The sequence below is a fragment of the Spermophilus citellus genome, assembly GCF_964194105.1.
Source record: "Spermophilus citellus genome assembly, chromosome: 1".
NCBI classification, from domain to species: domain Eukaryota; kingdom Metazoa; phylum Chordata; class Mammalia; order Rodentia; family Sciuridae; genus Spermophilus; species Spermophilus citellus.
In genome coordinates this window covers 212,650,994-212,669,390 of record NC_138182.1, presented here as the reverse complement: position 1 = coordinate 212,669,390, position 18,397 = coordinate 212,650,994, and the positions used below count along the sequence as shown (strand labels likewise).

The 18,397-nt window shown below is 36.7% G+C and overlaps 1 protein-coding gene across 1 annotated transcript in view; it reads left to right on the top strand.

The window, feature by feature from the left end:
- The window catches only part of ADGRV1 (adhesion G protein-coupled receptor V1), a gene marked incomplete at its 5' end in the record, with an annotated part of 540,732 nt that overhangs the window by 468,735 nt on the left and 53,600 nt on the right, over positions 1-18,397 (top strand). Inside the window, one exon of the mRNA XM_081287826.1 lies at positions 4,172-4,293. Within this exon, the coding sequence (XP_081143952.1) occupies positions 4,172-4,293 (122 nt within the window). The remainder of the gene's footprint in view (positions 1-4,171; positions 4,294-18,397) is intronic.

Genomic DNA, 18,397 nt, shown 5'->3' with positions numbered 1-18,397 from the left:
GGAGAGAAATGTTTGAGCTCTTTTTTTTCCATTTTTTAATCAGGTTGTTGGTTGTTTTGTTTATTCCGAATAACATAGTCTTTTATATAGATACCTTTATCCCTTGGGCCCAATCCTATGTTTGAGGAGCTTCTTTTTAATGAGAACATTGACATGGTTCTGTTTAATGTTAACTAGTCAAACCCTAAATATAAGTTGTTTCTAACATTCCTAATTATAAATACCTTCTTCACTAAACATTGATTTGCAGGCAGCAGAGAATTTGAGTAGCTCATCAAATGTGAGACAACTTGGGAAATAATTAACTAACGTTATTTCCACTAAATAGAGCATGAATTTTAAATTTGCCAAATGGAATCTATAGTAGTTATTTAACAACATGCCCCCCCCCACTTTCACGGCCATCACCCACTCCCATCACCTCTTCTCTTCTTACTGAGGCCCTAAAGAGGGTAAAAGATGCCTCTTCAGTTGTAGATTAATGACAAAGCTGATGAAGCTTAAGTTTCTGGACCTCTCACCTGCATAGATGCCTTCTGAGATTCTGTACCTAATTATGGTTTTACACTTAAAGAAATCTCCAGGTTTTATGAATCTCAAGTCCACAAAACCCAGCTATGCCTCTGGGTATGGTTCCTCCATTTGAAATCATGTTTTAATTTCTGTTGCAGAGCTAGAAAGCCAGCATAGGGGCTGTGGTTCAGTACACTGAGATATTGTACTGGGCTTTGTTCCTTTCAGAGTTTCTGATCTGGAGAGCCAAGCAATCCACTTTTCTGCAGAGTTCCAGAAAAATACAGGCTGTGGGTGTTTCTAGTCAGCCCTAGTATATTCTATTGGCTTCTCCACCAGGTCCTGTCTGCACATAGCACTTGCTGTGCTCTAGTCACTGAAAAGAACCTGCAGGCCAAATTTTGGGAATCTGGGTCCTAGTTGTCCATATAAATTGAGCATATCCTTTTGTACTCTGCACAGAGCCTAAATAGAACTTTGTACTTACACAGTGAAAGCAAAGAGTGAAATTGCCCAAGCTGCTTCCTAATCTGAGGATTTTTGTGAGTATAGCATAGGCTGTTTCCTAATTTCATCAGAAGTTCAAAACAAATAAACAAACAAAAAGGAGCGCTCTGGCCCTTTATCAAAGTACATGATTTCATTAAAAATGAATTTTGATGAAATTTAAATATTAACATATTCTCTCCTGTTCTGGTACAGGCATTAATGACAAAAGAAATAGTTATCTACATAAACTTTTCTTAAATTATTCAATTTTCTCTGTGAATTATAAAAACAACTCAGACAATTTGTATATTTATTTGATTAAGGATATAGCTGAGCTAGATATTAGCACCATTCCTTTCTAAAAACCTCCTCTCTTCTCAATTAGAAGCTCAGATTCCTTCTTTTTCTTCCTCTCCTGCTGTTCTTTCTTTCCTTTCCCTTCTTGATCTTTTGCTTTTCCTTTCCAAACAGTTCCATCCTAAATTCATTTGCTGGTCAGGGCAAGGCATGCATCTGCAAGAAGGAGTCCAAACATGGGTGTCCATCTGCAGTCACCACTAGGAGGGTATCCACGTGAGGGTGGTGTGGCCCAGCATGAAGCAGCAAAAGGCTGAAAGGCCATGGGTGTAAAGGTAGGAATGAAAGCAGAGGGATTCGAGTAGATCAACTAGGTAACTACATTAAGAATAATGTATTTAAATACATTAAAAATAATGAGAAACACATTTGCCAAGTGGAATCTAACAACGTGCCCTCCCCCCACTTTCATGGCCATCAGTAATAGAAAGGGTAGTTACAAAATTTGGAAAGGGAGGAAACTAGAATTAACCCTGTGGTGCTGAGTTGGAACTGGAAGTATTGGTGTGAACTAATGATTTTCATTATTTGGAGATAGATACAGAAATATACAGTAGTCATCCCTAGCAGTGATTTCAGTTACCCACGATCAAACTTGGTCATAAAAATATTAAATAAAAATTCCAGAAATAATCAATTCATGTTTTAAATTGTACACCATTCTATGTAGCATGATTAAGTCTTATGCCATCCAGTTCCATCTAGCTAGGACATTAATCATCTGTTTGTCCAGCATAGTCACACTGTACACTACCTGCCCATTAGTCACTTAGTAGTCATTTTGGTATCAACTGGAGCAGTATTGCTTTGTTCAAGTAACCATTAATAAAATCTCAAAAGTACAAGAGCGATACTGGCAATTCGAATATGTCAAAGAGAAGTCCTAAAGTAAAAGAAAAATTCTCAGCTTCATAATGGGCATATATATTTAGGAAAAAACAGTATATATGAGGGGTTCAATACTATTCATAGTTTCAGGCATCCTCTAGGGTCTGAGAATTTATCCTCCAAGAATAAGGGAGAACAGCTGTAGATGTAAGTATGTGTGTGGGTGTGGGGGACAAACATCTAATTTCTAGCTCTGGTTACTGAGAGAGCGTAGAAGCAGCAAAAACAATGACCACACCTAGCCCCAGACCACAGTTTCTAAATATCATTCTCTCCCAAGAGAAAACAGTACTGGAAAGTAAAAGTCTGAAATATCTTGGGCCAATAACAAGTAGATGCTAACAGAAAAATGAGGGCCATAACAAAGGTATAGAAACCTTCTTGAATTATGGACAATTGGGGCATCAAAATAAATGAGAATAGAAATAGATAATAACTCACTAAGTAAAATAGAAATCTAGAAGTCCATATTATAAAAATAAAGAACAAATCAAATATTTGAAAAAGAAAAAGATACATAGTTTTCAAGTAATGCCACATAAGATACTAGTTAATTACAAAGATCTTGCCCTTTGAAAAGGCTCACTTCAGAGTGGAGAATCCGGGAAGCCACTACTTTCATCAAGTGGCCAAAATGAGTATCTTCTTTAGAGGAACAAATGGAATTCTTGTGCCTCTAGATAGAGTGCTATTAAGAAAAACCTAGCAACACTTTTGTGATTTCTGCCAAGATTTACAATCTAACTCTAATCCTGAGAAAACATCAAATAGACTCAAATTTAATGCCACTCTAGAAGAAAACCTATCTGGTAATTATCAAACGTATTCATGTCAGAAAAGTCAGACACAGAACCATTGGGATTAAAGAAGACTACAGAGATGTGTCAGTCATACAAGGCTGGATCTTTCTGTATAAAGGAAGTTATTAGAATAACTGAGACATGAGGATAGTAGTGATATTTCAAAGTTAATTTCTCTATTTGATGATATTGTGTCTACCTACAAAAATATCTTTGTAGAAAATATACATCAGAGTACTCAGAGAGTAAAGGAGGATCAGGTTGGCAACTTCAAAATGGATCAAAAATTTTAAATAGAACTTTTATGTTAATTGACGATGATGGGTAAACAAGGACGTGAGGTCTTTCAGGAGGGTTCTCAGTAGTGCAGTTCATTTTGAGATCTTTCATCAGCTTGAACATATGTTTATTATGGCTTCTAACATCTCTTCACCTTCTAAATCTTATAAAACTTGTTATCTAAATATCAAATAAAATTCAAAATAGACAAATAGAAATGGTAATAAAGTTCCTTAGATATGAAAAAAAAAAAAACCTGTTCAGAAAACCATTGAAACACATTGTTTGAGAACATAATGGGTAGAATGAACTCAGGGTTGACAGTAAATTCGTCATTTCATCTTTGCTCTTAACCTTCACAATATATTTTCATGTCTTCACAGTAAAAAAAAAAAAAAAGAAAGAAAAAAAAGAGTTGAACATGTTTTCCATCACACAAAAAACATCTAAGATTTCTGATCTTAAATGCCTGGTTGGATTATGCTAATTTGGGGAGCACCCTCCTTCCTTCCATTCTGGTAGAACAGATTCACTGGGACTCTGTAATCCATGTGGTATTTCCTGAACAGTCCAGCAGGTGGTAGTCTAGGAGAAGGACAGTTCTGTTCCTTCCCAGTCATCAGGCCTAAAAGCAGACCCATTGGAAAAGTATGAATAATGTGGACTCAGGGATGTGCTTTGCCTTCTTTGGCATGAGAATAGGATTTCCGAGATTGTTCAGGTAAAATGGGTACTTAGGTATAGAGTATCTAGCACAAGAAAGAAGCCAAAATATTTTTGTGTATATGTATAACTATGCAATCTTCTGAAGCTAAAAATTTCTTTTTTTTTTTAATCATTTCTAGAAATTCCACTGATTTTATATCTCTTTGCCCTGATTTCTATGGCATGGCTCTGGGGAGGACTGCACATGGCCTACAGACAGTTCTGGATGTTGGTTCTCTTTGTCATTTTCAATAGTCTGCAGGTAAGCCTTATGGTCTGTTTATTGATAAGATATATTCAATGAATATAAGACATGGAGTCTCAATGTCAAAGATATAATAATTCATGTATAGATGAATTCGTGCACTTCTATTTAGTTTATAACTCATACAGAGTTATAAACTAAATAGAAGGGGACTAAATCTTTAACATCTGAAATATGGTTTGGATTTTAACTTGCTTATCATATACATAGGGAAAATATTTAAAAATTTTATTCTTCATTTTGATAACATCCAAGTAACTACAAAAGTGTATTATTTTCAGCAAGATTGATGTTGATGAACTTTGCAGTTGGCAACCATATAGGACCTATACACATGGACTGTAGCTATGTCTAGTAATTAGATAAACTGAGGAGTGAAATAGCAGTAACCAAACAATCCCCTCTTAAGCCTAATGCTGAAGAGTATGTGAGAATGTTTGGTTTTACTAAGAAATGAATCAATATTCATGTCCAACAGTTTACAATTTCAATTAGTTTTGTGAATATTCCTGAATAACATAACTAGAAATTATATAACTGCAGTAAAAATTAAATCTGACTTTTTAGTGCTTTTGTTAAATGGAAAAATACTACAACCCATGATTAACAAGCAGGATAAATAAACACTTTTCCTCCTGTTCCAAAGTGCAGAGGTCTGTCCTAGTCTAAAATAATTTCTTCAATTTATCAAAAGTACCTCTATATAGTCCTTATTTGGGACACCATCATACAAGGAACATGTGTGTATCTTTATGTGTGATTCTTTAAAAGACAAATTCTTCAGTCAGAACATAGCTTACATGGTGGTGTCTAATCTAGGTATAATGTCAACCTAGGAAGGGAAAAGAACATAATAGCTTAAAGGTTTGGAATAGAGTTGATACTAATTGATATGTGGGTATCTCTCTATACATATAACTGAATACCTACTCCTGCCTAGCAATGTGCTGGTGCTGCCAGTTCTCCGGCAGAAGATGTCTCTGCCCTTCTAGGGTCTGATGATTCAAGGGAGTAAGTATTAGCTAAAAGAATATGATGGCAAGTGACATATTAACAGAGCATTATGAGAGCTGAGGAGGAGGCTATTTTCTCCTGCCTGCACTGGCATGTGAGCACAGCCTGAAGGTGAGCCTTCAGGTCAGAGGCCCTGTTTCCGTCACCTTTGGATCCCTAATGCCTAGTGGAACTAAAATCAAGGTCCAAATTGTCAGCCAACAGATGTATTTTATTTGGCAGACACTCAGTGGTACATAGGAGTAATTTAAATTTTTAAATATTTGCTGCAAGAGTTTAAAATTGAGAAATGTCACATTAAAAACCTGTATTTCTGGCTTTTTAAAATTTTGCTTTCTTCCTTTATTCTGTGGTACCGGGGATCACAAGTGTTCTACTACCGAGCTTCTTCTCTAGCCCCATTTCTGTCTTTTCTTAAATGCAATACTTGTATGCCAGCATTTTTCAATTCCTGATCAGATACTGCCCCTTTAGGAGGAGTGTATGACCTCAAGTTGTACCTGATATATGCTTCATTCATCCTCTCTGCCCTTTAGTTTGTAATAATTTTAATGTTTGTTAAATAAGTGAGGCATATGTAATTAGAGATGCATATTTCAGGCAGAGAAAACTGTTAACCAAGTCTGCAAGAAGAGAATGTGAACAATCTTGTCTAGATGAAGCAAAAGGTTTGGAGGGAGAAAGAAAGGTTTTGCAATTAGAAAAGAAGTGGTAGAAGAGGAGACAGAGAGGGTGGGTTGACTTAAAATGCCAACTCACCATGCTCAGGATGTTAAACTTCAGCCTCTGATAGCAAGCCATCAAAGTTATTGTTTTTTGTTTGTTTGTTTGGTCTATTTGTTTTTTTTTTGGGGGGGGGGGCACCGGGGATTGAACTCTGGGACACTCAACCACTGAGCCATAACCCCAGCCCTATTTTGTATTTTATTTATTTCGCTGAGTTGCTTAGCACCTTGCCATTGCTGAGGCTAGCTTTGAACTAGTTATCCTCCTGCCTCAGCCTCCCTTGGATTAAAGGCATGGGCCACAGTGCCTAGCTGTGGCTTTTTTTTTTTTTTTAATTTTCATCATTTTTTAATTTTTTTTTTTCATGTTGAATGGGACTGACATGACAGAACTTACCCCTTAGATGGTGAAGTAGAAATGTTGAGGATTGGCTATTGAAAAGTGTAGCTATTATCAGATAAGCTACTGACATGATCTAGTGTTCTGGCAATCCACCTGGGAATAAAGAATAGGTGAGAGAGTTGTGGAGATGAATATTAAAGAAACTTGGTTGGCCAATTCAAAGTAAGAATGTAAAGTAGAAATTCCTGGCTTGGGTGAATGGCTAGGCACTGACACCTTTCATCAAAGTGAAGATCACATAATGAGCAAGACTCTAGGGAAAAGGCAGGAAAACTGGTGAAATTTTGGAGACAATGGTAAGCGTAGCAATGTTTTCATATCAGGATATAGGGAGAGGGACAGTGAAAGAGATTGTTAATGAATGATCAGAGAGTTAAGAAGAGAATCAGAATAAGAGTTCGCAGTTGTTGATAGAAAATTAAACTTCAGATAGAAGCAATACTACTTTCTGCCAAGTGTTGTAGAGAAGTTATAAAGGATGTGAACTGAGGAGCCATTTGGTCTAAGAAGGTAGTTCCCAAACTGTAGGGAGTATTAGAATTTCCTGGAGGGCTTGTTAATATGCATATCATCAGGCTCTACACCAGTTTCTGAAACAGTAGGTCTGGGTGGACTTGGAAAATTTACATTTCCAACAAGTTCCCAAGTGATGCTGACTCATCTAGCTTAGGAGGCACAGTTTGAGAAAAGAGGAGCTAAATGGAGAATGCAGAGAGGGAAAGTAATAGTTCAGGAAAGGAGGTTGGTTGATTGGTTCAAAGGAGAATTTTGGTTTTGTTTTCTTTCCTTGTAAAAAGAAACAACAAAGGAGGAAGGGACAACTGTAGGACACTGGCCATGGCAAGATCACAGATGAGGCAGGAAGAACAGAAGGGTTAGAAGACCCTTCTCTGAGCCTAGGAAAGAAGAATAGCCGGTGGACAAGAAAAACTGCTTTGGAGCTGAGACGTGGGATTTACATCAAATGCACTGCCTTTTTTCTTAAGGCAGGAAGCAAGGTCATTTGTGTAGAGGAATGTGTGGAAAGCTTGAGATGAAAATAACAAAAAGATATAGAGTAATTTCTGAGCAGAAAGCTAATGAACTATGTTGGAAAATGGTCAAGAAACATATCTTTTAGAAACCAGCGGAATTCAACAGAGATTAGACACCTGTAATTTGTAATTGAACCTGTCATTAGTAATTAAATAAATGCAAACCTTAAGGTTATGATGGTAGCATGTGTAACCTATCACAGCACTTACACAGAAAACTTATGGAGCTTTCATAGAGGCTTGAAAATAAAGAAGGACTGCTAGCACTGTACTGTAATTCATTGGGAAATATTTTTTTTAAATTATGATCTCTTTCTTTAAGGAACTTTTTGCAAGTTAAGTACAAACTAAAAATATTTCAAACACATGTTTAATGAGATTAATTCAAGCCAGGTGACATTAATGTCTATTTAGATCACTATTGCTTGGTACCTGGCACAGTGGCACACTCCTGGTACAGATAGGTGCTCAGTGAATCAGTCCTAAAATTAATGCCTAATAAGAAACCCTTGGAAAACATCATCTCTCCAGAGTTGATTTGGGTTCATTTAATTTATAAATTGCTTCAGGTCTTCCGTTTAGGAGTTTCTGTGGAATATCACTGTAGAGTAGTGAGACCTTCCAAGTATGTTCCATGAAGATTTAATGGTTTGTTTTATTTTGTTTTGTTTTGGTTTCTTGTTGTTTTGTACTGGCCCTTGTGTTCTTTACTAGCCTTTATCAGTACCAGTGTATTAGTCGGCTTTTCATCACTGTAACCAAAATACCTGACAAGAACAACTTAGAGGAAGACAAGTTTATTTTGGCTCATGGTTTCAGGGGTTCAATCCATGGTCAGCCAATTCCACAGCTCTGGGCCTGAGGTGAGGCAGAACATCATGGCAGGAGGGCATGGTGTAGGACTACTGTCCTGCTCAAGGTGGCTAGAAAGCAGAGAGAGAAAGGTGCTGAGGGTGGGCGGGGGGGGGGGGGGGGGGGGGGAGGGGCTGCATGCAAGATGATCCCTTCCAGGGCAGACCCCTAGTGACCCATATCCTCCAGCCACCTGCCTACATTTAGGTAACATCCATTCAAACTAGGATGGACTGATTAGATTACAGCTTTCATAATTTAATAATTTTACCTCTGAATATTCCTGCATTAACAGGAGCTTTTAGAAGACACCTCATGTTCAAACTATAACAACCGGTGACCACAAAATTACATTATGGTTCTTGTGCTTGCCTACTTGATTTTGCTCAGAGATTATTGCCTCACTTTGGATCCAGAATATTATGATATCATATGTCTTCTGAGAGTGATGGATAAAAATACATATATTTATAATATTGTTTTTTATATTTACTATTTGATGCATTGTAAATAAGAATATCTTGATCATGTACAATGTTTTTAGGAATTTATTAATCATTTTCTGAAAGATCAAGGTTAAGTCATCATACTTCTAATACGTTTGAGCATTTAAGAAAATATACATGCAGAATACATCAGTCACCAGAAAGGCAATTTGTAAATCAATGGAAATGTAACTGATGTGACACAGCAATCTGTATACGGGGTAAAAATGGGAGTTCATAACCCACTTGAATCAATCTGTGAAATATGGTATATTAAGAACTATGTAATGTTTTGAACAACCAACAATAAAATAATTTAAAAAAAAAGAAAATATACATGAAGTAGTTTGCAAACATGATAATGCAAATACTCCAATATATCTACTATTAGTTTATTGCTTAATAATCTTCCTTGAACTGGTTATAAAAAAAAGAAGTTCCCAGAGAACTTAATCTTAATTTTTATGCAAGATATTATTGGGGTTTTTTTATTTACTTATTTTGCAGCCCTGAAGATTGAACCCAGGGATGCTTGACTATTGAGCTATGGTTCTAACCCTTTTTATATTTTATTTTGAGATAGAGTCTAATTAAGTTATAGAGGCTGACCTTGAACTTGCAATCCTCCTGTCTCAGCCTCCCAAATTACTGGGATTGCAGGTGTGCACCACCTCACCCAGCTTGTCCTCATTATTTTTTAAAAAAATAATCAAGAATATATAAATAATGAGGACAAGCTGGGTTTTGGTTTCTTGTTTTTTATATAGTTTATTTTTTTTAAAAATAATCAAGAATATATAAATAAACTTTTGGGTTTCAAAGTCAGAAGAATACAGAGAATTAAGGTGGAAACATCCTTTATGTTGATTCCATGGGAAGCTTTTCCTAATTTTAGTACTTACTAAATATCATGTCAGCATGATCATGATAATTGTATTTTTGCTTCTTCCCCATGTTGTTCTTAAATGAGGTAAACAAATCCTGAGATTCCTTGTGCTTTATTTCATTTCAAAATAGGAACTCTGAAACTTAAGTTAACTATTTCATACTTACTCTGTAGCTAGCCCACATTACAAAAGCTTCAGGACTCTCCCTCTCACCTATGGATGGGCCACCACCAGACCCATCTCCTGCTGGCTTTCCAACCCCAGCAGCGAAAAAACTTATTCCTCAGCAGGAAAATCCTATGAGGGACTGCCTCTCCCCACCTTGTGCCACATTCTATCCAGGAACCAGTCACATGGTATCTAATACTCTGACCAGGCCTGGGACATGAGCAGATTTCAAAAGTGAAAAGAGTCTAATTACAAAAGCCGCACAGAATGGGAAAGGCTTCTCTTACCAACAGGAGGGATCAGGCCAAGAATATAGCCGTTCACCATACACACTCTCTCAAGTTTGCTGTTCACTGATTCAAGTGTTGACAAGGCCAAGGACTACTATAATTGAACTCCCAGGGAACTTCATCACTGTGTCATCAGTTTGGCTGTATTTATGATATATCATACAATCAGTGTCTCTATCTTGTCTGCCAGAAATTCATATGGAGTTATTTTTTTTAATTCCCTGGTCCATTAATCCAGGAACCTTTATTTTCTAAAAAGTTTGTCATTTCTAAGTGAATTCACGCTTATTTTTTTTATACTGTTTTGGTAAGATTGCAATAAATCATGGAGTCGATCTTAAAGCAGGAGACAGAATCTTTGTTCACCAGTTGACGGTCCAGATAACACCAGCTGGTGGGCCAAGGGGTAGGCTGCAAATCTACACCCTTCGACCCCCTCCTGGGGTTTGAGTACACCTTTTATTAGTTCAAAACCATATTAAGTGGCTGTTTCTGTATTTCAAAAACAGTAAAGAAACGTCATGAGATCTAAAATCATAAACAGAAAAGGGAGTGGACCAAAACATCCCTAGTTGTGTACAAGTTAAAGAATGGTTCCTAACATCTACACAATCAATCTCTGACAGGGTACATTGTCTGGGAAAAATGGGAACCAAAGAGAGAGCACTTTTACATTGTACAAGAATTGCCATTTTGTGTTGCCAAACATGCTATGCTAACCAACTGTTGATAGGGGGCTTTCCAGAAGAACCATTTTCTACATTACGTGGAGTCTCAGGGCAAAATGGAGTCTCTTTGGTCATTGCCCATATAGGCTGGCCCATAACATTCCCCCCTTTTCTGGAAACAATAAAACCTTTGATTTATCTTTTAAATTAGGTAAGGGATTGTAATGGCCAAGCATATTCATTAACTTGACTGGTGAAATAGGTTGTTTTAGCAGCTTGGGCCTTATAACATAGTCCAAGCAAGAGAAAAAAACATGACTAACATTTTTTTTTTTTTTTTTGGACCCAGACTGGCCACCATTTTGGGATTTAACCAAATTATTTATTTATACTGACTGTAATTTTCCCCTCTAATGTTAGGAACCTCTTATTGCTGTAAGGAAAAGGGCGATGACCCCTTTTGCTGCTTAAAGCTCAGAGGGGGCAGCATGCAGTGGGGCAAGCAGTTTGAAGTCCCTTTTTCGAGGGGTCCATGGTAAAAATCTTGTTCAGGGAGAACAGGTTGGAAATTCACCCAGATGTGGGTGCTTCTATGAGAGAAACAAAAAGACATGAATACTGAACTAAGATTAATACGAAATAGCAGTTGTAGTATCTGGAGCTTGACAATGAATACCATGAAGATGATAGAAATCAGTAATTGTTTACTAGAAGTGAAAAAACTGAGAATTTGTCCCCACGACAAAGGTCTAACAAAGCCTCATAAGGCCCTTTTTTGGGAACGTAAATCTTTAACATTATCAGAGTTATCAGGAATGTAAACACAATATATACTTAATATAATCTGATTTTTGTAAAATATCTTTTTATTGGCATGACCTCTGTGTTCGATAGAGATCCCTTTAACTTTGTTACTTAGGGCTAGATAATTATACTAGCAAACATTGATTAAGCCTCCTGTGTAGAGGGCTAAGAAGATCTGTAGGCCTTAGATGGACTAAAAATTTCTGACTCTGGCAGTTTTTCTTGATAGTTATCAGGCATTCCTGCCCTAGAATTTTCTTTCTTTTATAGTCTCCAGTTTTACTTATTCTTGGGGCTAATACAAATGTACATCTTAAGTTACATTAAAATAATTATTGTTTCTTTTTTTAAATGCCCAGGAATTATTGTGTTTGGGTTTTAACTGTTTTTGTTAGATTTTTAAGATCAAGCTGGTCAAACTGACCTTGCTCCCATCTACTGATAAGAGTCAGCTGGGTTCCCTTAAGGGACACTCTTGGGGAAGTTGTGAACAGCCTTTCAGTTCTAATAGTGCCATCTGCGCTAGGATGGGTTGAGATCTTGTGGACTGTGTGGCTTCCCTTGAAAGCATTAAGGGTGTCTTCCCTTTTCAATGACCCTCCTTTTTTGCAGCATGCTCACTGATTGGCTTTTCATTTTCCAGTGTCTCTTTAATCTCCCTCTCATTAATCCAGAGGTTATGTGACCCAGAGTTGCAAAGCTCTTCTTCCCCTTTTCTCTGGACTCAAACTGACTCAGAGGGCAAGACCCAAATACTGATTTTCTTGGTTCCTTTATTTTAATCTTAATCCTTAAGTCTTGGTCTTAAACATCTAGCAAGCCAGTCTTACCAGTTAAAGTAAGAGTACTGGGTTTTAACATTGATATTTATAACTTTACAGTTATTTTCATCCCTTTTAATTATTACCTGTCTATAGATAATGGCTTAATATCTCAAATTAACTTAGGTTGTTATGCATTAACAGCAGTAAAGTCTACAAGGAAAATTTAAAATCAAATAAACAAAAGTAAAAATATATTTAGTTTGTGTATAATCTTGAACCTTGGCTGAATTATACACTATATCCCCTGTTTGAGATCACAATAATCTTTACAACAAAATCAATCTTTTGAATACAACTTTAAATGAACTGAAATCTTGCCTAATTTGGAGCCATTTTAACATTTAGTAAAATGGGAGGCAGAGCCTTATCTCAGATAAGGTGGGGCTCTTCACAAATTTTAAGTGTTCTGTTTCTGAAGCTGATCTTTGTCTCTCTCTTTTAGATATTGTTTTATAAGGTTTACATATATTATTTCCTGAGTTTATATGAATGTTAGCTAACATAATGTGACTTTACATCTAAACATGAATCAAAGAAAGGCTAATAACTCTTGCATGGAAAAGTGGCAAAATATTTTATGTTTTACATTATTAACCTTTAAATAGATCAGGTTTTCATTATCTTTTAAAAATACCTTTAAATTTTTATATCCCAGTGTAAAAGAAACATAAGGTTTGGTTATAAAACACCAAATTAAATAAATAAATCTCCAATAAAATTTTCCATCTTTATAAGTCTAAAATTACCATTACAGACAACTTTAGTTTGGAGAACACCAGCTTGATAAAATGTTCCTTTAAATCTTTTACTCTCAAGACTTGTATATCTGAAAGATAAGAACACATTTAATATGTAAAGAAGAGTAATAGTACCACAGTTACACTGATGTTTTTATATTAACCATGTCTAGCCTTTAATGAAAAAAGTAGACTCTGTAATATAGTACAATACTCCTAAATAACAGTTGCTGTTTAACCAGAGTTGTAAAAACATTAATTTCTTTAAGACTAGTTGCTCTAGAGAATAAAACTTAACAGCCACAATGTAAAAAGTAAATTGATATTTTAAGAAATCCTTATCATTTTAACATATAGATCAAACTTTGGTTTATATCAGTACATTAATATTTGACATTAACAAAAAACCTTGACTAGTTTTAACTGCTTATGTGATTTATATATAACCAACTTAGTTACCCAAACCTTTTAAAATTTACCCTTCATTTACGTAGATCTTTTTATTACTTGTTTAGGTCCCCTTTTTGTCTCCCGAGTTGTTTAAATTGATAAAGCCAATACATATCTAAATTTGTAAACAATGAATAGAAATAATCACCAGACTGATACTCAGCTAGCAGGCCCAGGTAGAGCCATCTCAATTATAAAATACTGAAACACTTATTATCCATACCCGCCACCCACATGTGTTCCACACTTCCAGTCATTTAAGTTAGAATCATCCCCAGACCTCCAACAAACTGAAAGGCTATCACATGGCCAGCCTGGGAACCTCCAGGACGCTTCTCCACACTAAACCTGAGATCATTCCAATCAGGCAATGCACATGCCACAGTCATTAATATCTTGCATATCATTCTTAGCTATAATTATGTCCTCAAGTATCCTTCTGTGTTTAACCTGGACCACTCAAATTCAAACCAACATACAACATTTATTTCAGGTTTTCTTCTAAGGGTTTCTCACTGACAGTTTTGTCACATTGTAGAGAATCACATGTAGGTAATGAGGGTAGCCCAGAGTAACAGGCATGAGCTACTTGGACATACTGGAAAATACATTTTCTAAGAAGGTTCATACACACAGAAGAAGCCTTCCGAATATTGAAATGTATTCTTCCTGGAATGCATAAGCTGGCAAGGGAGCAGAATTTTATGTACTATCGATATGTGACACTTCTCTGTGTGTCAGTTATGAGACTTCTCAGCATCTCTAGGGTCCTGTTTGACGGTCTCTCTGTAACTGACTTATACATGTTCATTATACAAGCATCTGGCATCGAGATGTTCCCTGGCAGTTTTTGAATCATTCCCTATTTCAGAGAAGGGAGTTGCAACATGGACTTTGTAGCTAAAAATATAGAGCCCATATTCAGACATAAAGATCAGTTGGTTAAAATCATTTTCATTCTTAGCCCCATGTCTTAAACTGCTAAGTAGCTGGGAAATAAGTGACTCAAAGGTGGGAATGTTTTTATCCATTTTTTAAAAATTGTTCTTTGGTGGCCACTAGAGTGTCTTGAGTTCTTAAAATATTTGTCTTAATGTAGAAAAATTATGTTTACTCTTTCTCTCTACCACACCACATCCCTTTCTCCTTTCTTTCCTCCTCTTTTCCCTTTATTCCTTCTTTCATCCCCTCTTTCCTTGCTTTTCATCTATATAATGTGGTGTATGTTGATGTTCATTTTTAAAATTAAAGCCATCTTTTATTAAGAGCTTTTCCCTAATGAAAATAGCCCTTGAGATTTAAGAAATGGGATATATTTCTTTTCTCATGAAAAAGTACAGATTTCATCTCAAATGGAATGGAGAAGAAAATTAATAATCCATCTTTAATTTTTCTCAGTGAGAATTTCCATGTAGTGTCCAGAGGAGCTTCGTGCAGGTGTCTTCTTAGATACAGTACATATTTAGTCTTGGCTGCTGCTTTTTGAGGATAAACAGCTCTTGGGAAACACACATTGTTAAATAATCAGTTACAGAGGACTAATTGTTTCAAGGCACTCCCTTTGCAATTGCTTTCCAACAGCCAGCAGTAATTCGAAATGTCACTTTGTTTCCATTGGAGACCAGTGCATGAACTATTCATGAAGAGTGGAAATGCAGTCTCCCCAGAAAACCCTGGAATAAACATGTAGAAGCCAGGGGAGGTTGGAACTCTGTCATTGATTTGTCCCAGAGCTATGTCAAGTTCAGTGGGAAAAAAAAAATCACTACTTTTGTTTTGTAGAGTGAGATTCAGAAAGCCTAATGAATGCTTCATGTGCTCTTCAAAACACCCCTGAACATTTTCATAACTTCATAAATAAATATACAGAAGCTGAGATGAGGGGGTGTATTTAAATGTTCTTGATCAGATCATACCATACTGTCCAGTGTTCAGAAGCACTGGGGCTGATGAAAAGTCATTGTCTTTGTTTGCAATAAACTTCTGACTCCCTTTGACAGTGAATAACATGTCTCAGATTGCCTCCTCATTAGCCTATGGATTGGCCTGGCAAAACTCTTCAGCAGACTGCAGGATTTTCACTTTTGTTTGAGCTGGCTTCTCCAGAGATCAGTGTCAGGATCTGATCTTCCAGTAAACAGCTCTCATTGATGCAGCTTCAGTAATGCATGGCTTGAACAGACTTTACCTTCTGATGCCTCACTCCTTTCTTCCAAACAAGTGCCCAACTTCTCCTGTCCTAATGCCAAATGTCTTTTAGTTTATTTCCTTGTTATTTGTTTTGTTTTGTTTTGTTTTCCATGTCACAGTGTCATATATAACTGGTTTTTAACCTGGTCGTTCAGATTTCTTGCCTTAGTGTTAGTTTATGATTTTTTTCCAGGATCTAAAATCATATTCTTATTTCTTGTGTTATTCAAATATTAGGGTAGGGAGAGCACTTTTTTTTTTTTTTTTGAGGGGTGGTACTGAGGACTGAACCTAGCTCTACCACCGATGTAGCTCTTCCACTGAGATAAATCCCAGTCCTTTTAAATTTTTGTTGTGAGACAAGGTCTCACTGCATTGCCTAGGCTGGACTTAAACTTATGATTCTCCTGCCTCAACATTACAGGCTTGCAGCACCATACCAGGCCAACAGTATATTTTTCGTGTGTATGTTTTATAGTAACATTCTTTAATATTGGGCTGTCAGGTTCAGTACAATGAGCATGCAACCAAGTGCCAGGCAACCCTAATTTTATTAAGCAACTTGACATCTATTTTCCAAACAGAGGTGTTGATTTTGGCCCTAAAGTCTGTTCTAAGGATTGTGTAAAAATGTATGTAGATAAATAAAATTTGTAAAACATGTAATTTTTACAAATGCAAAACGTAATGAATAAATGAAGAAAATTAAGTTTGTCTTGACAGCCACATAAAGACAAATGAGAGACCAAAGATATTAGTCTTTGAATGTTCTCTGATGCCATTAGTTCTGGCCCTGAATGATCTTGTCCACTCAGAAGCGTTCTCTTCAAGATGATCCTATAACTCCTCTGTGACTATCATCATAAGTCATCTTGGTTTACAACATAGAGCTATGTCATTTGTCAGCTTTAAATATATAGCCAAGGACTTCAGATTCAAGCAAGTAATTTTTATGGCTGAAATGGGCTGGTGGGGAGACCATAGGGATTGGTAGGGACTGTAGAAGAACTAGGGAGTTCAGACTCCCCTGAAAACACTGGAATGAAAATGGAAAAAACAAACCATGTTTGAGCCAACAGAAGCTTTTGCAGGGTAAATTCCCACCACTGGCAGTCAGTCTACAACCTCTGGATAAAAGTAAGTTCATATTTCTTCCTCTAGATAGATTTTAGTTTTCTTTTGGAAAATGAGTAGATCACCCTTATCCGTGAAATTTCAGGCTTTGTGAAGGCTCATCTAGTTACAATTTGGTTCCTTTCTTGGGACAAAATGGAAGTTTGTTCAGAGAACCCAAGTGACTCAGCTGAATGCTATAGCATTTTCTGGAAGCTCCTCCTCCTTGGCAACCTCTGAGCTCCATTTCTTTCTTTCTCAGCCCTAGGGGACTCTTGAATTGTTCACTGAGTTCTTTTAGCTTCTGAGCAGCTACTTTCTGTGTTGACTTCTAGTGTCTCACTTCAAGTAGGCAGTCTTAGAAATGGAAAATTACTTTTTAGTCCCCCTCTTTTATTTATTTATTTATTTTTAATGTTCACCTCTCAAGTCCTGGTTGCCTTGGTGAACTTTGGTGAACTTAAATCCCCAACCTAGGTAGATTGCTGCAAGTCCCAAGCTGCAACTTTCTGTTTAGCCTCTTGGCATCTCACTGAATTGGAAAATTTCCTTATGGAATATTTTTTAAAACACAAAAAGAAAATAAGAAAAAAAAATATAGGGCATCCCTTTCATTGGGTTTGCTTCACTCCAGAATCATGGCCCCTCAAGTACTGGCTGATTCCATTACTCTTTGATAACCTTCAACCATTGTCTTCTTACTGTTACTGTTTTTGTTGTTGTGTCTGTGTCTGAAGTATTTTCCCAGCTTGCACAGTTGTGCTCAATGAGAAGTTAATCTGCAACACCTCCATCAGAGCCAGCAGCAAAAGTCTCAATAACTTTAGTTCAACAAATATGGAATAAATAATTAATTAAATGAAGATCTTGAGAACCATTGCAGTTCATCAGCTTGTCGATGGGTATTTCATGCAGAGCTGTCATCCTAGGAACATCATGATAAAGAAGCTTGTGTGTGCTATCTCTTATAGAAGCTGATGAGTTCTACTTCGTGTCTTGTATATCACCCAAATTGAAAAATAAATGAGGAGAACTGAATAAGATCTTAGAGTCTATAATTAAGCAATTGAAGATTGAGATTCAGATATGCCATTCTAACTACAAAATGATCATACCTATGTTACAAAACTGAGATTAAACCAACAGGAAAAAACAGCATATTCAACACAGAATGGCTATTCATGGTGTATGCTCCAAAATGTCACCATTCCAGCAAACAAGTCTTGTCGCGACCCCCTTGCCCGCAAGGAAGACGCAACACCGGGAATCTTCTTCCAGTCGTTTATTCAGGTTCTCGAGATCTCTTACACTCTACTCTCTTCTTCATCTTCCTTCTCTTCATCTTCTTTTCTCTCTCTCTTCCTCCCCGAATGCTCCTACCAGCCTTAATAAAGCATCTCAAGCCCCAATGCGAAGCTGCCACGTGGAGCTTTCTCATAGGGTGTTAGAAAACCACG